Source organism: Plectropomus leopardus, chromosome 19 (genome assembly GCF_008729295.1).
Source record: "Plectropomus leopardus isolate mb chromosome 19, YSFRI_Pleo_2.0, whole genome shotgun sequence".
Classification (NCBI taxonomy): Eukaryota; Metazoa; Chordata; class Actinopteri; order Perciformes; family Serranidae; genus Plectropomus; species Plectropomus leopardus.
This window is the reverse complement of record NC_056481.1, coordinates 23,759,859-23,783,929: the sequence shown is the minus strand read 5'-3', so window position 1 is coordinate 23,783,929 and position 24,071 is coordinate 23,759,859. Positions and strand designations below refer to the sequence as shown.

The window sequence follows — 24,071 nt, the reverse complement described above, 5'->3', positions numbered from 1 at the left end:
TTTGGTGGACTGGCTCCTGTGAGCTCCACAATGTGCCAACTCCTAGTAATCTGATACCTGGAAAGACAAGCTTTTTTTTGCCTTACATGCCACTGAGCAACATTTATAGGGATGAGCTGGAATGTATCCAGTTCTCTTTATACATCCATTGTCTGAAACTGCTGGGGCTTCCTCTGTAAATTGGCCGGGCCTGGTTTTGGGTGCTTGACATTATCAGCATTTTGTTGTTCCAATCAGTGTCACAAAGCTTGAATGCTAAATTTCCTATATTCTGACAACCTTGGCCCCTATTTTGGTGTTCCACAGATTACACGATGAACGGGAAGTGGGACCAGAACTTCCTTTTCCCAGGAGGATCAACGACACGCAACTTGTCCGCATCGTCCTCTCCTATGTCCACTCTGAGCTCAAACTACAGAGGAGGAGCAGGAGGCTCCTTCACCACGGAAACAAGCACCACCTACTTGTCCGGACCAGGTACAGTGAAGAGCAAGAATTACACTGAGAGAATTTTTGACTAAATATCAAGATATTGTTTACCTTTATCACTGATCTTTCTCTCTTCCTGTAGGAGGTCTTCGTAGCCCTCACATGATGGGCGGAGGAGTGCACACATCAGAGGTGATCATGAGGAAGCGCTCAGAGAGGGGTTACACAGACGAAAACATCCGGGACTCTATCGTCATGGGAGACGTGTCAAGCAAGTTCCCAGATCTAAGTAAGCTTTCAAGGAGTTTGAATTTATTCTGAAGCAAACGTAAAAGGAATTGTCTTTCTGGGTCAAAGAAAGATGCAATATTTGAGACGCCTCGGCAGGTAAACTGTGCATGAGGCCGATGGCTGGGACATCTGTTAGCAGGGTTGGGGGCTGTTGGCTGCACAGCAGGCTTATCCACATGGACTGCAGGAGCTCTGCTGACTATCGCTGTTTCTCCCTCCCTCCCCTTCTCTCGACTTTACTCAACTTGTTTTATTCGACCTCTTTTTTACCTGCTCACCTCCCCCTCCTACTGTGCTACTTCCATCTTTTCTTCCTCTTCCTCCTCCCCATGCTCAATGCGCCATCAGGTGGGTTCGGCTACACTGGGATGCAGAGCAGCTCTCAGAGCCAGTTCAGCTACAGCCTGTCTCAGGGTCCGAGGGCGAGGACTCAATCTTCAGACGTCAATGAAGCGTTATATAACCTGGACAGGGTGCTCCAGGGTAAGTCTGCGGCACACAAGCATGAGGGCACTGGATGTGTTTGCTGGGTGTGAAGCGTAATGCCCCCTCCTTACTCATCTTTAACTCCTCTGTGTTTGTCAAATACTTTTTCTCCATCTCTGATCTCCTTGTTGAACATTTCACCTGCTGGTTTCTGTGTTTTAGTCACCACAAATCATATATTTTGCAATATTGGCAACCATTTTTTTTGAGCACATCATATGCTTTTAGTTCATTTTCTGTTTTTATGTCCCGCCACCGATCAGATGCTCGACTTTCCCCGGGTGTACCAGACACCCCCAGCAGACTGGTGTTTTCTGCTCTTGGTCCCACTGCCCTCAAAGTCAGCTGGCAGGAGCCCCACTGCGAGAAAGACATCCTGGGCTACTCTGTTCTCTACCAGCTGCTCAATGGAGGTAAACATAAAAAAGCCTGTGAGGGCCATCTGTTTTCACCTTCTCTGTAATAAAGAACAGACATTTGGATAAAATGTATACATACATCTTAGCATAATCAGACAATAAATAAAGAAAAGACCACGACACATACATATTCGTTGCACACCACACATGAACTTATAGTTCAAGTCAAGTCTTGTTTTTAATACATTATCTTCATTTTAAAGGTATACTTAATACAAAGTATTACAAACAAAGCAAAGCAGAAACGCGTTTCACAGACAGCAATACAACAACAGAAGTGAACACAAGTGAGATGAAACTAGGGTTAACTTAGGATTAAAATTAAAACCAGAGGACGAATAATGCAAGATGCAATTTAAGCCATTTCAAGAGGGCCTTCCCCGACCTGCAGTCAGTGCGTGGATAATACAAAGAAATAGACCAAACACAACAACAACTCAAGCAATAAAAGCACAACTAACAGGAGATAAAAAGAACAAACATAAATTCAAAAGGTTTAATGAATAAAAAGAAAGAAAAAGACAACATCACATAAAGGAAAGTCTATAAAAATAGGTTTTAGGAAGTGATTTAAAATAAGTCACCAATTCTTCCAGCCTTATCTCCTCAGGCAGGTTGTTTCAAAGCCAAGGGGCCCTGGTGGTAAAAGCACACTCACATTTAGTTTCATGCCATCTGTATATCAGTTACGCACCCCATGTTACGCTGAATTCATGATGAGAACTTTGCTTTCTAACAGGCCTCCATGGTGAACTAAGAATCCAAAATGGAGAAAATTCTTGATGAATAGAAGTCATAGGGGTCCATGGTTAACAAGAAAACTATTGAATTGAAAATACTTTATTTCAAACATTAAAAAATAAAATACAATGCAAATGAAAAATAATCAAACAAACACAAATAATAGCATACATATGTAACAGATTTTCAACAAGCAACATTAACTCACATCACATATCCAAAAAGGAGTAGGAAGAAGCAGAGGAAAACTAGAAAAAACATCCGTTACAAACTCTCTCACAACTCTTGCAGTTTAATCCAGAACATTTCTCCCAAACATACAGCTCTGTCTGACTGGAAGTCAAACTTATCTCTGTTGTTTTCACATCCAGACTCCATTGACAAAAATGTTAATTTTATCACGTGAACAGGGAACCTGCTGGTCTACAGTTAGTCAGTTCGTGTTATTGTGTGAGTTTGCTGAATCCAGACTAACCTTTTCAAACACCGAAGCCACACAATAACACAATCAATGCAGTGAAAGCCCAGCAGCTCTCAGCTTTCAGAGATTCAAAATGACAGTTTTTGCCAGTGGAATCTGGCTTCAAAGAGAGTATCAACAAGTTTCACTTTTAGTTCAGTTCCCTGTCGGAGAGACTTGTCTGTTTGATATAGTATTGCTGTTGTTTAACGCAGACCCCTTTGACTTACATTTATTTACAAAAAAAACATTTTTTGGATTCTTCATTCACTGTGGAAGCATGTGAGGAAAAAAAGGGTTTTCTTCACAATTTCAAAGTAACACGGGGTGAGTTACTGTTATACAAATGGTCATGTAGGGGTGGAAGTGTTCTTTAGTCTTTTTTCGTTTAATATTTGAATATTCAATGTTGATACAGAACAACCTGTGTCCTCTCCTGTAGGTGAGATGAAGCGCATTAATGTGACGAACCCAGCAGAGAACTCTGTGATCATCCAGGACCTGCTGCCAAACCACTCCTACCTATTTAAGGTGAAGGCTCAGAGCCAGGAGGGCTGGGGTCCAGAAAGAGAGGGAGTCATCACCATCGAGTCCGCTGTCGACCCCAAGAGTCCCCTCAGCCCCATGCCAGGTACTGATCCTGGGCAGGTTTTGTGCCACAACGTCTTTGATTAGACAGACAAAAGGACAGTTTGTTTACAGTTATTAGAAGTAGAGTGTCTGTCTTTTTATTTTACTGTCTGTCTCATCTTTCCTTGAAGGCTCACCCTTCACTCTGAGCACCCCCAGTGCCCCGGGCCCCCTGGTCTTCACTGCTCTGAGCCCTGATTCCCTGCAGCTCAGCTGGGAGAAACCTCGTAAACCCAACGGAGACATCCTGGGCTATGTAGTCACCTGCGAACAGCTGCATGGTGGAGGTGAGGATTTCACGAGAGATCAAAAAAATAATTCTTCTAAAATCTTCCAAATTTAAAAAAAAGGATTGATTTGCATGTTTTCTAGTTTGCAGTAAGTATTTGTTGTGTGAGTATGTTATTTTTTGACCAGTGTTTCTTGTTTCCCCCAGGAGAGGTACGTTCCTTCCAGGTGAACGGGGACGTTGCTGAGACCAGTCTGACCGTCCCGAACCTGACTGAGAACGTTCCCTATAAGTTTAAAGTTCAGGCTCGAACCACTCAGGGCTTTGGTCCTGAGAGGGAGGGCATCATCACCATCGAGTCTCAGGATGGAGGTAAGAGAAGTCCTATTGGTAAAGCTTTTTAAACTAAAAACTCCCAAAAGCGGATGCTGGAGACTAAAATTTTCATTTAACCCCAGAATATGACAATGACAATCAACAAAAAACATGCTGATATACTCTGCTACTATTGTTACTATACTATTTACAGTTTGGCCAGTAGGGACACTAGAGCAAAGCTTTAAAAAATAGTGTTCATCTTCTCAAAATTCACAAAAATTAATTTTGGCGCAAGAGAAAAAAAGTCTTTGTTCATGTTTTGGGGATCATAAATATATAAGGCAAGTTTCATAAAAGTCTGGTCTTAAGATTTCAATATCTATTAAAAACCTGTTAGACAGAGGAAGGGTACTTAACCATTAAGGGGCACTAAATATAGTCTTCCTGTCACCTCCACGCCCGGCAGAAGGCTGGAGGCGTTATGTTTTCAGGTTGTCCATCCGTCCATACTTCCATCCATACATTCATACGTCCATTCGTCAATCCCATTCTTGTGAACACGATATCTCAAGAATGCAAATTTCTTTAAATTTACCACAAATGTCCACTTGGACTAAAGGATGAGGTAATAGGTGGTCATAGGTCAAAGGCCAAGGTCATTGTGACCTTGCATCCATCTCATTTTTTTGAGCACAAATGTTCACTTGGACTCAAGAATGACCTGACTAGAATCCTGGTGGTGGATGGTCAAAGGTCAAGGTCATGGTGACCTCATAAAACATGTTTTTGATCATAAATCAAGAATTCATATGCTCAGATTTCACACAAATGTGTAACTGGATGTAATAATAAAGTTCTGATGTTCCGCAAAAACACTTTTCCAGCCGTTAGATAATGTCATAAGTCAGGAGCAGAAGAGGAGACATTTGGTCAGATACTGAACTGGTGACACTAATCTTGGGTGTCCACCTTTTTTCCTTCCTTGCTTCCTGAAGGCGCTTTGGCTGGGTACAACAGCCAATCAATGACAAGGAGTGACGTTTTCCATATGCCAACAGAGGTCAGCACACGGACCAATGTCTCCCACACCATGCTCAACGACCCCTACTTCACAGGTACAAACAAAGCTTCAGTTTCAGATCTTGTCTCTTAAAAACGTCAATAAAATAAATTCACACACACTAACTGCTTTTTTTCCTAACAGATGGGATGATGATGACCACACAGCACACAGAGACCAGCGGCATGGTGACCCGTCAAATCACCAAGGAAGTGGTTCAGAGGAGCGTCATGGGAGGAGCCACCGTCACAAAGAAGATGTTTTATGAATCTTAAGATCTTATTTAAGTAATAACCAAAGGTCCAAGATGATGAGGAATCATATCTGAGATTCTCTTTTAAAAAGAGTCGGCTTTCAGAGTACTCATACACGATCAGTGTGTGTTTTTATACGTGTGTGTGAGATTCTGCGACCAAAAAAAGGAATGAATAGATGGAGAAGAGGCTGTTCTTTTATGTCTGTTACAAACTCTGGCCACTTTTCCACATTTTAACATTGTCACTGTTGCCTCTTATGTATTTAATGTCAGTTTCTTTCCACTAAGCAGATGATTTAGACTCCACTCCCTCTGTTGGTTCAGATCTGGTAACACACATTGGGGCTTTAAATCAGGGCCGGCACTGGCCAGTAATCTGACTGCGGCTCAGTAATCCAAAGTGACCTTGTCTGTTTGTCTCCTGTCCTCCACCTGCCTTCACAAGATATTTTGTGTGTGTACGAGTTGTTTTGTTTCAGGTTAAATACACCAAACTTTTTGAGATTTATGTTTTCTTAAAAGAGATTGGCTTGAAATAGCTGTGGATGTTTTATGACCAGTGATCAAGAGTATAAAAGTGGTGTATTTGGGACTTTTTGTTCATAGATTTGTATTATATTAAAGTGTTTTTCCAAGTATATTTAATACTTTTTACAATTTTTTTTAAAGCAGACTGACATTAAATTTGGATGCCAAATATAGAGGTATTTCTGCAAACACAAGTCGGCGCTTGTATCGCTCATTTATATGCACATTTCCTACTGACGCATGATTTTACGACAGCTAAAAGACAAAAAAAATCTATCAGATGTAACATGTTTTTGCATTTCTTAAGATGTTTTTTACTCAAAAATGTCCTTTTTCATATGCATCCTTACTATGCGAGGCCATTGCATTTTGTATTTTGCGAACAAATATATCTTGGTATTTTAGAGAAACGGTACTTAAAGACGTTAAGATTGTATTTTCTGCGATGCAAGTCCTACTGTATTTTGGATCCACTTTTTTTTTGAAAATGCTTTGTAAGACACGTTATGAGAGATTCTTCTTATCAGAAAAAAAATTCTGTGGATAAGTGGACGAAGCTTTTCACCAAAAACATTCCAGGTTTAAGTATTCATGCGCTTTTGATCAACATGTATCACTCACTTTCAAGCAGTTGAGCTTACATTTTTGCGTTGTTTCTTTTTTAAATCTAAATTCTATTGCACTTAATAAAGATTTTAAATAAATACATTTGTAGTCCATTTGAATGTTTCTCTTGATCTTTAACTGAAGACACGTTGGAACATTTGCAAATAATTTATTGATGTTTTTTTGGGGGAGGGGTGGGGGGGGCATCTTAATATAGCACACAATAAACATAAACACAGCTGCAGAAACAAGCCTGACAAATGTTTGCAGGAGACGAAACGGCAAACAGAGCGAACTCTTCACATGCGCCAACTTGGTCTGTCAGTATGTGTGTGTGCATGTCAGCAAGCTGCACTGTTTCACTGAGGGTCTAACTAGCCGATCACACGTCCTTTCATGCTTTTAGAACATTTGTGAAGCTAGTTTGCAAGTTTCATCTCTACGTAATAAAAAAAGCAATCAAAAATACATTTCCATATCTCTGTTATGGCATGAAAATCTTGCATTTTGGTGTGTTTTTACTTTAAATTAAAAAAACATTTTTCTTAGTGGGTAAAGGACCTCTCAAAATATCCTTACAATACAAATAGTCAAATACTGTATGTCTCCATGAAGGCAGAGTAACAGAAAGTGTGATGCAGAATGATGGCGGTTCATGTCCCTGTGTGACCTCACAAGGCAACCCGCACAAAGAGTCAGACTTTAAATCCAGAGCCAGGACACAAATTCACTGAATAATGGACCAGAATGAAAGCGCAGACTCTGATGGCTGCTGAGGATCAGGACCGAGGAGTGACTCGTGTCTGTGAAGCAGTTCAGTTCCAGAGGCAGGGCCCGGGGCAGAGGCACGGCTGTCTGACGTCCGCAGGCCTGATCACCAGGTCTTTGACCACCTCCACAGTCCCGAACACGGGGTACAGTTCCTCTGTGAACTTGTCGTTGTAGGTGTACAGGTGGGAGCGCTTCTCCACATCGTAGAAAGACAACTGGCCCTGTTCATAGTCCAGGTACACCCCTACTTTCCTGGGCACCAGGCTGTGTGACAGCAGGGTGGCGGGCACCGTCAGGGCTTTTAGATCTGTGCCCCTCTCCAGACGCAGGGTCAGATAGCCGGTATCTGTGGTAAGCGAGCGGAAGCCCTGCCTCACCGCAGATGCTTTGGCGATGCCCAGCCGCCAGTCCCGCTCACCCACCTCCACCTCCCAGTAGTGGCGACCGGAGGTGTAGCCCTCCTTTCCCACAGTGCACCACCAGCCGTCAAAGCGTTGCTGGCACCGCGGTGCCTCTCGGCGCTCCAGGCCACATCGCATGCGCTTTTCATCACTGGAGATGAGCAGGTCTGGGTTGGCTGAGTCGGAGTCCAGAGTGACGTCCTCTGTAGAGTTACAGACCAGGAAGGAAAGAATGATTACTAATCTGATGAATTATAGTATTGGGAGGTAAATAATTACATGTACTTAGCTACAGCAAATGCAAATAAATTACAAAATAAATGTAATTATAATCAGTTACAGTAACAGAGAAAAAATATGTATTAAATTACAGTTACTTATTAAAATGTTGGTGATTAAAAAGGGGTTACATATGAAAACTGATTAATTAAAACATTCATTCTGTTGCTTTACATCTTTTTGCCGTGCAGGAATGCCTTCTTTTGGCATATTTTTGGACAACGCAGTTCAGCAAAGACATTGAAGCAAATATGAGTGCAACATTTGTGCACTTATGTTTTAGTTTGTGTTTTAAATTTCATTATTTATTTTACACATTTTTACTAGTTAGGTCTTTATAGCGTTTTTGCCCTGTTTAAACCATTTGTTAGAAAAGGAATCAAGAAGTTTTAACAGGGTAACTAGTAATCTGTAGCCTATCACAAAAGTAACCTTACATACGCTGATTATTAAGACCAACAGAGATGATTTGATTGTAAATGGTTTTCATACCTGCAGCATCGCAAATCCAATTCCACACTGTAAAAAAAATAAGAGAAAATCTTTAAAGCTGCTGTGATCAATACACTTTATAAATCAATAGATCAAATGAGTGTGTAAAATGTATAAGAAGGACCACTTGCTCAGCACAAATCTGACAGACAAGTTAGCAACCAGCTGGTGAACAGAGTAGAGCATTTAGCGGCTAAAGAGACAGATATTTCCCTCAGGAGTTGGTGTGGACCAAAAAAGAGCTAAAAGAAGAGTGAATTAAAGAGTGACTTAAATATATCTCCTGCTGAACTAAAATAACCATTATTGCAAATCAATATATTTTTAAAATATAAATTTTAATGAAGAATCCACAAACAGAGAAAATCCTTAATTATTTTAAATAGAACGGTGTCCGCATTTAACAACAGCAAAACTATATCTAATTTATCCAGTTGTGTACTCAGTACGTCTCAAACTGACAGCTCTTTCCAATGGGAAACTAAAAAGTAAAAGTTATCTGAGCTCTCTTTAAAGCCAGACTCCATTGACAAAAAACTGTAATTTTACTTCGCTGAACACAGGAGCTGCTGTTCTACCGCTGCCTCAATCTGTTACTATGTTATATTGTGTGACTTTTTTTTTTTTTTTTCAAAGGGTTAGCTCATATCATACCAAAGTCACGCAATAATACAAACAAACTGAAAATCGAGGCAGCAATAATCCAAAATCTCTTGTGTTCCTGGCTTTGAAAGGAGCATAGATAATATTCACTTTTAGCTCAGTTCCCCTTCAGACAGAGCTGTCTGTTTGGGAAGTACCGAGCACACGGCTGGATAAATGAGACTTGAATTCTATTGCACCAGTTGTGTAAGCGTAGGTAAACAATTTTGTTGTTGCCAAATGTTGCCCCTATAACTTTAACTCACCAAGAATTTTCCTTGTTTTTGGATTGTTTGTTTATTGTGGAGGCATTCAAGAGTTTTCTTCACAAATCTAATGTAACATGAGGTGAACAACTAACATAGAAATGATTGTTTCGGGAATGAAGTGTTCCTTTAAAAATATAAATAGCTGTAACAAATGGCAGATGTTTGACTAACCAACCAGCTCTGGTCCCTGAATCTAAAAATAAATGTAATTAATCAGAACAAACAACATTGTTATGTTTATCATTATCAAGATAAAAGTTAATATAGTTACAGCCAAGCCACTAACAAGGTGATTTAATTTAAGGTTAGAAGTGAGGATTCCTACTCACCACTGTGGGGGATGTAGCGGACAGCGTCTGAAAGAAAAAAGATTACTGTGATTAAAAGGAGACAATCAGGAGTTTCACTCAAACCCCTCTTACTCTCTCTTCCTTACTTGCTTTCACTATCCTTTAATCATCTATTGATCCTGATTAGTTCTAATGAAAGTGACTCATCAAGTTTCACTCCTGCTGAAGAGCTTAAATGCTACTGTATGCACACATGTGGCAGTAATCAATAGCAATTCACACATAATGGATGGCTTTTCAGCATCATGATGCTGAATGACGTCTTTATCATTTGTGTATCGCCTCTTTGACACTTTGTTTACCCTTTGAAACATGAATAAATACCACTCTTCTTGTGCTGTGTTCAGATGCCTTCATGAGTATTTAAACCTTTAAACCCCAAACAAATTAGTTGGCAGCACTTTATAATACAGCCCGCAACTTACTGTGTAATTATGTGGCACTTTTGTGGCACTTACAAGTACTTTGAGGAAAGATTTTTAAAGTTAAGCTAAGTGTTTTTTAAATACTGGGTACCCATGGGCTACTTTAGAAGGGTACTTTAGAGGAAAGATGTAAGAAGTTATCCTGTAAGTATTTTGTAAGTACTGGCTACCTATGGGGTACTTCAGAGGAGAGATGTCTGAAGTTATCCTCTAAGTATTTTGTAATAACTGGGTACTTATGGGGTACTTTAGAGAAAAACAAAAGAAATTATCCTCCAAATATTTTCTCAGTATGGTCCTAAGCCCTAATATTAATCAGTGTAACAGAGAATTGCATTATTAGCACATTCCCATATTTGTAAATCATTTGGATCTATAAACCTGTACCTATAAACTCGTAGGTACCCAGTGCTGAGAAAATATTTATAGGATAAGTTAATTTATTTTCCCCTAAAGTACACAGTACTTAAAATAAATTTAGGAAATAACTTCAGACATCTTTCCTCTAAATTACCCTGTAGGTAGCCAGTACTTACAAAATACTTAGCGGATAACTTCCTATATCTTTCCTGTAAAGTACCCTTCTATAGTACCCCGTAGGTACCAGGTACTTATGAAACACTTAGGGGATAACTTTCAACATCTTTCCTCAAAAGTACATTATAAGTGTCACGTAATTACATGGTAAGTCGCAAGCTGTATTATTAAGTGCTGCCTATTAGTTTGTTTCCTTTTGAAAACAGGAAAAAGGCAATGAGCAAATTGGCAAGACATGTTCCACAAATTAATACATTTAGAATTTTTTTTTTTTAAATCGAGGGAAAAATGTCTTGGGGGAAAATGACAAAAGCTAGGGAAAACCACATTTCTAATTATCATAATTATGTATTTATAATTATGTCACAAAATGATCATACTTTTTTTAGACAATTTTCCCAGGTCATTTTCTGGATATTTTTTTAAGCTAGAGCAAAAAAATATCAATAAAATTTAACAAATTATTAACAAAATCAAAATGATATATTTAAATAATTCTACATGATTATTAAGCTTCTTTTGTTTTTTGTTTTGCTAATTTGCAGGTAATTTTCTTGTACGTTTTACAATTGTTGTGTAAAAAGTTTTGTGTCATTTTTTCTGAAGTTGCTCACTGCTTTCTTTCATTGTATTTGAAAGAAACTTGAAGGAGAGTTGAGTTAAAAAATGATAATTCAAATGCACTCACCGATCTTTTGGCTCCTCTGCTTTCTCACCAGCCATTGCTTGGTCACATCCTCCTAAACATTGACACACATAAAGGCAGACGAACATAAAGACGATGCAGGCTAGATGACAACGAGATAAAGGGATTAAGCTGACAGGTTGTCATGCAGCACATATACGTAACAATTCACAGTGTTTACACTGTGCTAACTTTTCACACTTCCAATTGTCTTAACTTTTTGATTACATTTCATTAGCTAACACACAGCCTATCTTCTTTGGTTCTTGAACAATATCAAATGCAATCTAATCAAATATAGTTATTGTGACAGACATCCTCACCTTAACAGGGCTGTCGGCATTCATCACAACCAGCATGACGAGCTCCATGGCTGGGAGCAGGTTGGGGAGACGCCCCCTCTTCCACTGGAACTCCAGGTCGTCTAGCATCATGAGCACAGGCTCGCCCGGCCAGACGGTGGGCTGAAAAAAAAAAACAATGAACGTAATCAGTGTCACTCAATGAATTGTTCACTCTAACTTGTGATCACAGCTCCAGCGAGTATGATGAGATGATTGTCAAGGGCAGAGCTTAGCTTAATCATCTTTATCAGATACAAGGAGGGAACTGGGTCAGACTTTAATCACCGACCAGCCACACAGGAGCTGGAGGCTTGCACTCATCATCCTCAGCATCCTATTCTCACCTGAGGTCTGCTCTTAATCTCCCGCGTCCAGTCCATGATGACTCTTTTGTGGGCTCCCATGTCACACTCCCCCCCTGACTCCAGCATACAGAGGAGGTGCCCCTTCCAGTCTTTTTTCTCCGGTTTCTCATGCTGGTATTCAGACAGGATGATCCTCGGCTGAACGAGAAAACAGAAACATTAAAGGGACAGTTCACCCCAAAATCAAAGTACATATTTTTCCTCTTACCTGTAGAGCTATATATTAATCTAGATTGTTTTGGTGTGAGTTATGGGCCATGGAGATGTCTGCCTTCTCTCTGATATAATGGAACCATATGGCACTAGGATGCAGTGCTCAAAGCACCAAAAAAAAAAAAAATACATCTGGAAAAACTCAACAGCAATGTCTCTTTATAGAAATCATAACCCAGCTACTAAAGATAATCCACAGGCTTCACTGTAAGCAGTTTTATGTAAGAACGATTTTCTTTCTACCAAACTACACCCATCAATCATATCACTGTGCAGAGGGAAACATTCATCTATTGCTAGCTCACCTTGCAAAACTGAATCAGCTAGCGTTACAGCTAAACCGAGGTGGATGCCATTAATGTTTACATCTTACGCTGTCACAAGCACGAGCCTCTTATCCATGAGTAGATGCACACTTCCTTCAGCACACTCATATAGTTGGTGTATCACCCCAGTTACTCAAAGCGCCAAAAAAACCCAACAAAATTGGAAAACTCAACAGCAATATCTTTAACCAGAAATCATGACCAGGTTACTCAAGATAATCCACAGACATTTTTGTGAGCAGTTGCATGTAGGAACTATTTTGCTTCTACCGAGCTGCACCTGCCAGGCTTATCATGGTGCTGAAGAAAGAGTGCATCTATTCACGGACGAGAGGCTTACTCTCGTTACTTACTAGAAAATAGCTTCTACATGCACACATGATTTCTGAAAAGAGGCATTGCTTTTGAGTTTCTCAAATGTATTTTTAGCGCTTTGAGCACCACAAGCCGAGTGCCATCTACTTCAATTATATTGGAGCGAAGGCAGACATCTGTAACACTCTGCAGCTCACACTTAAACAACTTTTATTGATAAATAGCACTACAGGTAAGAGGAAAAATATGTATTTGTGTATTTTAATTTAGGGGAGAACTGTCCCTTTAAAGTCAACCTACAATGATAAATTCACTGTAACAGACAGACATAATTGGCAACTATTCTGATAATCAATTAAAGTCACTTTTGTATGAAAATTGCAATTAAGCCTCTCACATATGAATATTTCCTGCTTTTCTTTAGGTTATATGTATTAAACTGAATATCTCTGGATTTAGACTGCAGCCCTAAATCACAACCAGAAAGCATGTCGTTGCTGAAGTTATTGACATAAACAGCACCAACTGCAGACCGTACGTACCTGTGCTCTCTTCTCCAGCACAGCAGCCCATTCCACAATGAAATCACGACACACACTGGCCGGCCAGATGTCCTCACTGGTCCAGATGTGGCCGAGGATGTTTGACCTCTGGGGTTAAGATATAGGACGAAATACAAGTGAGATATGCTGTGAATGCTTGTTTCTGTATGACAGGAAGAAAAGACCAAGAAGAGCTTACCTGGCAGATTTTGTTGAGTTCTCGGGCCAATTCCATGATAAACAACTGACTCTCCACCAGCGGCTCCTTCTTTTCAAGTTTCACCCGCTTACGAGACTCCTGGAGCAAAGAAACGTAAGCTAGAAAGGTTAAGAAAACATGATTTGAAGTACATTTTGGAGCAAAGTGTAACACTTGAGTCCTTTAAGCGAACCTTGAGTCGGATCTTGAGCTTTTTGGCCGGCTCGATAAGGAACTGCAGGCAGTCCTTCATCATGCTGGCAGCCGGAGAGCGAGGCAGATGCCCTGTGGTACAATAATAAAAAGCTTTAGCACGCTGGCACACACTCTGTCAGGAGCTGAAGTGCAGCTGACTGGGCTGTGGAGCGAGAGAGAGAAAAGCACTGCAGAACTTTCATCACAGCTCTGCGTTGAGAGTCCACCGAGAGCTCATTATTAGGCACTCTGAGCTATCATTTGGTGTGGAGGAGGGAGGGAGAAGAGGACCCACGCATTGAGTAAAAAAAGAGACAGCCCACCCACTCAGCACACACACAAAGGGAGATTGTAAAAACAGGCAAAAAATATTGCACACTAACAGGATTTCCTGCCGTGTGTGGGTCGATGCATCTTGATCACAGCCTTGAAATTGGAAATTCATTCCCAAGGAGATCTGAGGCAGCAGCGCCGAGCACTTTTAAAACACTGCGGAGGGTGCGGGGGAGTGTTGGACCAGTTTACTGTTGATTCAGCAGTCCACCCCTGTACGCCAGTTTGATGCACTGAGGGGATTTGCTGTTCTTTCTGTGATGTAGAGGTGGCAGCTGAGCCAAAGGATGCTGCTATTGACTTTCCAAGGACTGAGGAGGATTTATAGTTTTGGGAATTTGGTGAATTTGGCAAAGAATCCAACTGAGGAATTAACAGCCAGGACTGAAAGTTTACCGTTTTACTACACATACTATACTCTGACGTTTTTGTGATTTCTTTGAATGACATAATATACTATGACTTTTTCATTATTGTTTTTTTTTTGCAACTTACTATACTATGATGTTTTTAAGATTTTTTGATTGATATAGTATATTATGACTTTTTAAAACCGTTTTTTGGATGATATACTACACTATGAGCCTTTTTTATCATCTTTTGAACAACATATTATACTTTAAGTGAGCAATATTAGACCAAAATGTGACCAGAGATGATGTATAAATGAATGCTTTTCTAATTTTTGTTGATATTTTTCCCCTATGATGATGATCTCTGGGCACAAAAGGACACAGGGTGGTGAACCTTTCACATAATTGAATAAGCCAGAAAGTCATGTGTCAATAAGAATTGAACACAGAGGCTTTGTCACGTGCTTGACAGCGTGCCACTCAGCCTGTTAACTAATTAAGTAGATACATTGTGGCTCAATTTGAAATACATTGCAGAGTGCATAAATGGGGAATATAGCCTACTATGACATGACTTGTACATCAAATTGCATAGACAATAGTCACTCCTGGGTACATTGGGATGTGTTTTTGGCAGTGAAAGCAGAGCATGTATGTGGCAGAGGAGCTGTGTGTTTGTGAAGAGAAGAGGGAAGATTAGAGGAAATCCAGGATTACCCCCAGTGCCATTGCTGCACAAACATAGGTAGTGACTTTCTATATTAGGCCTGACAGACCAACCTCTGCCTGCAAGTCAAAACAAACAGACTATAAAATAATATCTATACAAAGCGCATAGCAACCAGCACTAAAGAGGAGATATTTTGTTTTTAATAATAGTTTAAAAAACGTTTAAAATATCTACAACTTTTTCGAAAATATATAATTTTCTAGTGTTTATGCCACCAAAAATGACGAGTAAATACGCTACCATTGTGCGCACGAGGCTGTTTTCAAAAGATGGACATTCACTGACAGAGCTAAATATTTAATTTACTCACGCAATACAGTATTTGCTTTTCTCTACTATGAAAATTTTTAAAAAACCCAAACGGGTAAAGTCTGACCTTGTTATGTGAGAATTTTCCGTTCCGCGGGTAACTTTGCGCAGCTCCTTTGCGATGTATTCGCCTCACTCGGACTCATTTAGTGCTCAGAGGTCCTTCAGAGATGCAGCACACTTCAACTGCGGCAGGAGCGAGACAGAGCGCGCGCTCTTATCTGTCACTAACTGCACTGAGCTGCAGTTCGAGAGAAATATCGCGAGAGGACGCCAAAGCTCCACCGACACTGATGAGACCACAGACGCCTTTTGCCATACTATCATACCATACATAACTAAATGCCATACGAACACTTTTTTAATGACTTACATTGACATGTAATACTAAGATATTATTTATAAATGATGGCAAACTATGACCATAACTTTTATGTGTGTGTGTTGTTGTTTTTTTTTTTATGACTACGATGTTATGAGCTTTTCAGCGATATACATTTTTTACAACATTTTTATGATTTATTCAACGACGTAGCCTACAATACTATGTTATTTTCATGATTATTGAAGAACATTCCATGTTACATTGTTTTTAGGATTTTATTTTTGAGCAAGATACAATACTAAAATGTTTTTGTCATTTTTTGAGCGCTATACTCTGAATTTTATGATTTTTTGAGACAACAACATTTGATATGACATTTGACATATGAGATTTTTGGACCACATACCATACTGTGACAGTTTTTTTTTTTGCACGACATAATGAACTACAACAATTGAATTATTATTTTTTTGGATGACATTCTATAATATGACGTGTTTATAATAGTTAGGACGAAGTTTTATACTATGACATTTTTATGATATTTTAAAAAGACAACCAATACAATGAGGTTTTTGTGGTCATCAGTTTTTCGACAAAATACTATACTATAATGTTTTATCAATGTTTGGACGACATACTATACTATGACATTTTTTATGTTTTTATGGGTTTTTTTATGTTACATTTTGACGTTTTTCACCATACTATAGTGTGGAATTTTCAGACGAATTTTCGACATACTATATTATGGGGTTTTGAGTCGTTTTTGCAACATTCTATGCCATGTCGAAAAAATGAACGAGAATGCCTTACTATGTCCTGAAAACCATAAAATAGCATGCCGAGACATGTCATAACATACAATGTTGCAAAAACGGCTCAAGACACCATAACATAGCATGTCCAAAGAATGAGCGGAAATGCTATACTATAGTATGGCTAAAATTGTCAAAATATGACATGTCCAAAAAACAGCTGAAAACCACATAAAAAGCATTCTAAGAAACGTGGCATAGAATTTTACAAAAGTGGTCAAAAACACAATAATGTAGCATGTCAAACACCAACCGGAAATGTCATACTATAAAAAAAATCTGCCATTCACATAAATACCATGCCGAGCTACGTCATAGCATAGAATGTTGCAAAAAAGCCAGCAACACAAAAAAATGCATGTTGAAAAAATGACAAAAACGGTAAGGCTATAGCATGGCAAAAAATGTCAAAAATTACATGTCAAAAAAACAACTGAAATAACCTAAATACAGCATAAAATAGCATGCCAAGACACACCAAAGCATAGAATGCTGCAAAAACGGCCAAAAACACCATAATGATGCATGTTGAAAAAATGACCGAAAAGGCAAGGCTATAGTATGGCAAAAAATGTCAAAAATGACATGTCCCAAAAACAGTTGAAAACACCTCAGAACAACATAAAATAGTGTGCCAAGACACGCCATAGCATAAAATGTTGCTGAAATGGCCAAAAAAACACCATAATAACGCATGCTGAAAAAATTACCAAAAAAGCAAGGCTATATAGTATGGCAAAAAATGTCAAAAATGACATGTCCCAAAAACAGCTGAAAACACCTCAGAACAGTATAAAATAGCATGCCGAGTCACGCCATAGCATAGAATGTTGCAAAAACGGCCAAAAACACCATAATAATGCATGTTGAAAAAGTGACCGAAAAGGCAAGGCTATAGTATGGCAAAAAAATGTCAAAAATGACATGTCCCAAAAACAGCTGAAAACACCTCAGAACAGCATAAAATAGCATGCCGAGTCACGCCATAGCATCAAATGTTGCAAAAACCGACAATAACACCAAAATAATGCATGTTGAAAAAATGACCGAAAAGGAAAAAGCAATAGTATGGCAAAAAATGTCAAAAATGACATGTCCCAAAAACAGCTGATGACACATCAAAACAGCATAAAATAGTGTGCCGAGTCATCACAATAACAACAATAACACCAAAATAATGCATGTTGAAAAAATGACCGAAAAGGAAAGAGCTATAGTATGGCAAAAAATGTCAAAAATGACATGTCCCAAAAACAGCTGAAAACACCTCAAAACAGCATGAAATACTGTACCAAGACACACCATAGCATAGAATGTTGCAAAAACACCATAATAATGCATGTTGAAAAAATGACCGAAAAGGGAAGGCAATAGTATGGCAAAAAAAGTCAAAAATGACATGTCCCAAAAACAGCTGAAAACACCTCAAAACAGCATGAAATACTGTACCAAGACACACCATAGCATAGAATGTTGCAAAAACGGCAAAAAACACCAAAATAATGCATATTGAAAAAATGACCGAAAAGGCAAGGCTATAGTATGGCAAAAAAGGTCAAAAATGACATGTCCCAAAAACAGCTGAAAACACCTCAGAACAGTATAAAATAGCATGCCGAGTCACGCCATAGCATAGAATGTTGTAAAAACCAACAATAACACCAAAATAATGCATGTTGAAAAACTGACCAAAAAAGCAAGGCTACAGTATGGCAAAAAATGTCAAAAATGACATGTCCTAAAAACAGCCGAAAACACCTCAGAACAGCATAAAATAGTGTGCCAAGACACGCCATAGCATAGAATGTTGCAAAAACGGCCAAAAACACCAAAATAATGCATGTTGAAAAAATGACCGAAAAGGCAAGGCTATAGTATGGCAAAAAATGTCAAAACTGACATATCCCAAAAACAGCTGAAAAAATCCACAGAACAGCATAAAATAGTGTGCCAAGACACGCCATAGCATAGAATGTTGCAAAAACGGCCAAAAACACCAAAATAATGCATGTTGAAAAAATGACCGAAAAGGCAAGGCTATAGTATGGCAAAAAATGTCAAAAATGACATGTCCCAAAAACAGCTGAAAATACTTCAAAACAGCATAAAATAGCATGCCAAGACACGCTATAGCAAATAATGTTACAACAACCGACACTAACACCATAATAATGCATGTTGAAAAAATGACCAAAAAGGCAAGGCTATAGTATAGCAAAAAAGGTCAAAAATGACATGTCCCAAAAACAGCTGAAAACACCTCAGAACAGTATAAAATAGCATGCCGAGTCACGCCATAGCATAGAATGTTGCAAAAACAGCGAAAAACACCAAAATAATGCATGTTGAAAAAATGACCGAAAAGGCAAGGCACTTGCCACATATGGCACATATCCCAAAAACAGCTGAAAAAATCCACAGAACAGCATAAAATAGCGTGCCAAGACACGCCATAGCATAGAATGTTGCAAAAACGGCCAAAAACACCAAAATAATGCATGTTGAAAAAATGACCAAAAAGGCAAGGCTATAGTATGGCAAAAAATGTCAAAAATGACATGTCCCAAAAACAGCTGAAAATACTTCAAAAACAGCATGAAATAGCATGCCAAGACACGCTATAGCAAATAATGTTACAACAACCGACACTAACACCATAATAATGCATGTTGAAAAAATGACCGAAAAGGCAAGGCTATAGTATGGCAAAAAATGTCAAAACTGACATGTCCCAAAAACAGCTGAAAAAATCCACAGAACAGCATAAAATAGCGTGCCAAGACACGCCATAGCATAGAATGTTGCAAAAACGGCCAAAAACACCAAAATAATGCATGTTGAAAAAATGACCAAAAAGGCAAGGCTATAGTATGGCAAAAAATGTCAAAAATGACATGTCCCAAAAACAGCTGAAAACACCTCAAAACAGCATGAAATACTGTACCAAGACACACCATAGCATAGAATGTTGCACAAATGGCCAAAAACACACCATAATAACGCATGTTGAAAAAATTACCAAAAAAGCAAGGCTATAGTATGGCAAAAAATGTCAAAAATGACATATCCCAAAAACAGCTGAAAACACCTCAGAACAGCATAAAATAGTGTGCCATGACAAGCCATAGCATAGAATGTTGCAAAAACGGCAAAAACCACCACCAAAATAATGCATATTGAAAAAATGACCGAAAAGGCAAGGCTATAGTATAGCAAAAAAGGTCAAAAATGACATGTCCCAAAAACAGCTGAAAACACATCAGAACAGCATAAAATAGCATGCCAAGACACGCCATTGCAAAGAATGTTGCAAAAACGGCCAAAAACACCATAATAATGCATGTTGAAAAAATGACAGAAAAGGCAAGGCTATAGTATGGCAAAAAAAGTCAAAAATGACATGTCCCAAAAACAGCTGAAAACACCTCAGAACAGCATAAAATAGCATGCCGAGTCACGCCATAGCATCAAATGTTGCAAAAACCGACAATAACACCAAAATAATGCATGTTGAAAAAATGACCGAAAAGGAAAAAGCTATAGTATGGCAAAAAATGTCAAAAATGACATGTCCCCAAAACAGCTGAAAACACCTCAGAACAGCATAAAATAGCATGCCAAGACACGCCATTGCAAAGAATGTTGCAAAAACCGCCAAAAACACCAAAATAATGCATGTTGAAAAAATGACCGAAAAGGCAAGGCTATAGTATGGCAAAAAAAGTCAAAAATGACATGTCCCAAAAACAGCTGAAAACACCTCAGAACAGCATAAAATAGCATGCCGAGTCACGCCATAGCATCAAATATTGCAAAAACCGACAATAACACCAAAATAATGCATGTTGAAAAAATTACCAAAAAAGCAAGGCTATATAGTATGGCAAAAAATGTCAAAAATGACATATCCCAAAAACAGCTGAAAACACCTCAGAACAGCATAAAATAGTGTGCCATGACAAGCCATAGCATAGAATGTTGCAAAAACGGCAAAAACCACCAAAATAATGCATATTGAAAAAATGACCGAAAAGGCAAGGCTATAGTATAGCAAAAAAGGTCAAAAATGACATGTCCCAAAAACAGCTGAAAACACATCAGAACAGCATAAAATAGCATGCCAAGACACGCCATTGCAAAGAATGTTGCAAAAACGGCCAAAAACACCATAATAATGCATGTTGAAAAAATGACAGAAAAGGCAAGGCTATAGTATGGCAAAAAAAGTCAAAAATGACATGTCCCAAAAACAGCTGAAAACACCTCAGAACAGCATAAAATAGCATGCCGAGTCACGCCATAGCATCAAATGTTGCAAAAACCAAAAACACCAAAATAATGGATGTTGAAAAAAATGACCGAAAAGGAAAAAGCTATAGTATGGCAAAAAATGTCAAAAATGACATGTCCCCAAAAACAGCTGAAAACACCTCAGAACAGCATAAAATAGCATGCCAAGACACGCCATTGCAAAGAATGTTGCAAAAACGCCAAAAAAACCAAAATAATGCATGTTGAAAAAATGACCGAAAAGGAAAGAGCTATAGTAGTATGGCAAAAAATGTCAAAAATGACATGTCCCAAAAACAGCTGAAAACACCTCAAAACAGCATGAAATACTGTACCAAGACACACCATAGCATAGAATGTTGCAAAAAACGGCAAAAAACACCAAAATAATGCATATTGAAAAAATGACCGAAAAGGCAAGGCTATAGTATGGCAAAAAATTTCAAAAATGACATGTCCCAAAAACAGCTGAAAATACTTCAAAACAGCATAAAATTGCATGCCAAGACACGCTATAGCAAATAATGTTACAACAACCGACAAAACACCAAAATAATGCATGTTGAAAAAATGACCGAAAAGGCAAGGCTATAGTGTGGCAAAAAAAATAAAAAATGACATGTCCTAAAAACAGCTGAAAAAAACACAGAACAGCATAAAATAGTGTGCCAAGACACGCCATAGCATAGAATGTTGCAAAAACGGCAAAAACCACCAAAATAATGCATATTGAAAAAATGACCGAAAAGGCAAGGCTATAGTATGGCAAAAAAGGTCAAAAATGACATGTCCCAAAAACAGCTGAAAACACCTCAGAACAGTATAAAATAGCATGCCGAGTCACGCCATAGCATAGAATGTTGCAAAAACGGCCAAAAACACCATAATAATGCATGTTGAAAAAATGACCAAAAAGGCAAGGCTATAGTATGGCAAAAAATGTCAAAAATGACATGTCCCAAAAACAGCTGATGACACATCAAAACAGCATAAAATAGTGTGCCGAGTCATCACAATAACAACAATAACACCAAAATAATGCATGTTGAAAAAATGACCGAAAAGGCAAGGCTATAGTATGGCAAAAAAAGTCAAAAATGACATGTCCCAAAAACAGCTGAAAACACCTCAGAACAGCATAAAATAGCATGCCGAGTCACGCCATAGCATCAAATGTTGCAAAAACCGACAATAAACACCAAAATAAATGCATGTTGAAAAAATGACCGAAAAGGAAAAAGCTATAGTATGGCAAAAAATGTCAAAAATGACATGTCCCAAAAACAGCTGATGACACATCAAAACAGCATAAAATAGTGTGCCGAGTCATCACAATAACAACAATAACACCAAAAACAAAAATAATGCATGTTGAAAAAATGACCGAAAAGGAAAAGAGCTATAGTATGGCAAAAAAATCAAAAATGACATGTCCCAAAAACAGCTGAAAACACCCCAAAACAGCATGAAATACTGTACCAAGACACACCATAGCATAGAATGTTGCAAAAAACGGCAAAAAACACCAAAATAATGCATATTGAAAAAATGACCGAAAAGGCAAGGCTATAGTATGGCAAAAAATTCAAAAATGACATGTCCCAAAAACAGCTGAAAATACTTCAAAACAGCATAAAATTGCATGCCAAGACACGCTATAGCAAATAATGTTACAACAACCGACAATAACACCAAAATAATGCATGTTGAAAAAATGACCGAAAAGGCAAGGCTATAGTGTGGCAAAAAAAAAATAAAAAATGACATGTCCTAAAAACAGCTGAAAAAAACACAGAACAGCATAAAATAGCATGCCGAGTCACGCCATAGCATAGAATGTTGCAAAAACGGCCAAAAACACCATAATAATGCATGTTGAAAAAATGACCAAAAAGGCAAGACTATAGTATGGCAAAAAATGTCAAAAATGACATGTCCCAAAAACAGCTGAAAACACCTCAAAACAGCACGAAATACTGTACCAAGACACGCCATAGCATAGAATGTTGCAAAAACGGCAAAAAAAAACACCAAAAAAATGCATGTTGAAAAAATACGAAAAAAAGGCAAGGCTATAGTGTGGCAAAAAAAATCAAAAATGACATGTCCCAAAAACAGCTGAAAACACACTCAAAACAGTATAAAATAGCATGCCGAGTCACGCCACAGCATCAAATGTTGCAAAAACCGACAATAACACCAAAATAATGCATGTTGAAAAAATGACAGAAAAGGCAAGGCTATAGTATGGCAAAAAATGTCAAAAATGACATGTCCTAAAAACAGCTGAAAACACCTCAGAACAACATAAAATAGTGTGCCTAGACACGCCATAGCATAGAATGTTGCAAAAACGGCCAAAAACATCATAATATAGTGTGTCGAAAAAACAACTTAAATATGCTATACTATTGTATGGTGAAAAATGTCAAAATAATCATGTCCCAAAAACAGCAAAAAACCACACATAAAATAGCGTACCGAGACACATCATGGCATAAAATGTTGCAAAAACAGTCCAAAACACCATAACATAGCATGTCGAAAAAGACCAAAAATGCCATACTATAGCATTGCGAAGAAAGTCAAAATATAACATGTCCAAAAAACAGCAGAAAACCACATAAAATAGCATAATGAGACACATCATGGCATAGAATTTTGCAAAAATTCTATGATTTTTTTGAACGATATACCATAGTGTTATTTTTAATCATTTTTTTCGATGACATACTGTACTATGACGTTCTTTTCTTTTTTTTTTTGGAAGATACAGTAAACTATGACGTTTTTTTTAATGTTTTTTTTAAATGACATAGTGTACCATTACGTCTATAACATTTTTTGAGTAACATACCTTAGTATCATGCTTTTATCATTTTTTTTTTTTAATTATAGTACTACCTTTTTTTTCAATTGAAAGACATACTATACATCAGCATTACGTTTTTTGGTTCTTTTGATCGACATATACCAGCACGTTGTCATGATTATTTGGAAGTCATGCTATACTATCACGCTTTTATCATTTTTAAACGACATATACAATCAAGATTTCATAATTTTCCTACATTTCATCTCATTTCAACATTCTAGACTGAGGCTTTTGT

At 38.2% G+C, this 24,071-nt stretch overlaps 2 protein-coding genes across 4 annotated transcripts in view; one reads left to right on the top strand and one right to left on the bottom strand.

Moving 5' to 3' along the window:
- itgb4 (integrin, beta 4) overlaps positions 1-6,551 on the top strand; it is a 30,028-nt gene extending 23,477 nt beyond the window's left edge. Inside the window, exons 34-42 of one of the 2 annotated variants that reach the window (XM_042507484.1) lie at positions 307-477; positions 572-718; positions 1,069-1,203; positions 1,470-1,619; positions 3,269-3,457; positions 3,588-3,743; positions 3,893-4,057; positions 4,999-5,118; positions 5,208-6,551. In XM_042507484.1, coding sequence (XP_042363418.1) covers positions 307-477; positions 572-718; positions 1,069-1,203; positions 1,470-1,619; positions 3,269-3,457; positions 3,588-3,743; positions 3,893-4,057; positions 4,999-5,118; positions 5,208-5,338 — 1,364 coding nt within the window. In that variant the 3' untranslated portion in view covers positions 5,339-6,551. The remainder of the gene's footprint in view (positions 1-306; positions 478-571; positions 719-1,068; positions 1,204-1,469; positions 1,620-3,268; positions 3,458-3,587; positions 3,744-3,892; positions 4,058-4,998; positions 5,119-5,207) is intronic. The other variant, XM_042507485.1, reaches the window with a different exon arrangement.
- zgc:194990 (uncharacterized protein LOC568410 homolog) lies at positions 6,333-15,693 on the bottom strand. Of its 2 annotated transcripts, none has more exons than XM_042507487.1 (10): positions 15,596-15,693; positions 13,802-13,893; positions 13,609-13,707; positions 13,410-13,517; positions 11,993-12,151; positions 11,628-11,768; positions 11,308-11,359; positions 9,637-9,663; positions 8,397-8,423; positions 6,333-7,828 (listed from the first exon to the last, which is right to left on the bottom strand). In XM_042507487.1, exons 2-10 carry the CDS (start codon positions 13,862-13,864, stop codon positions 7,269-7,271), a joined length of 1,236 nt encoding a protein of 411 aa, XP_042363421.1. In that variant the 5' UTR covers positions 13,865-13,893; positions 15,596-15,693; the 3' UTR covers positions 6,333-7,268. The 2 variants fall into 2 exon arrangements, with proteins under 2 accessions (XP_042363421.1, XP_042363420.1); XM_042507486.1 differs by lacking the exon at positions 15,596-15,693 and adding an exon at positions 14,187-14,238.
- Positions 15,694-24,071: the final 8,378 nt, after the last annotated feature.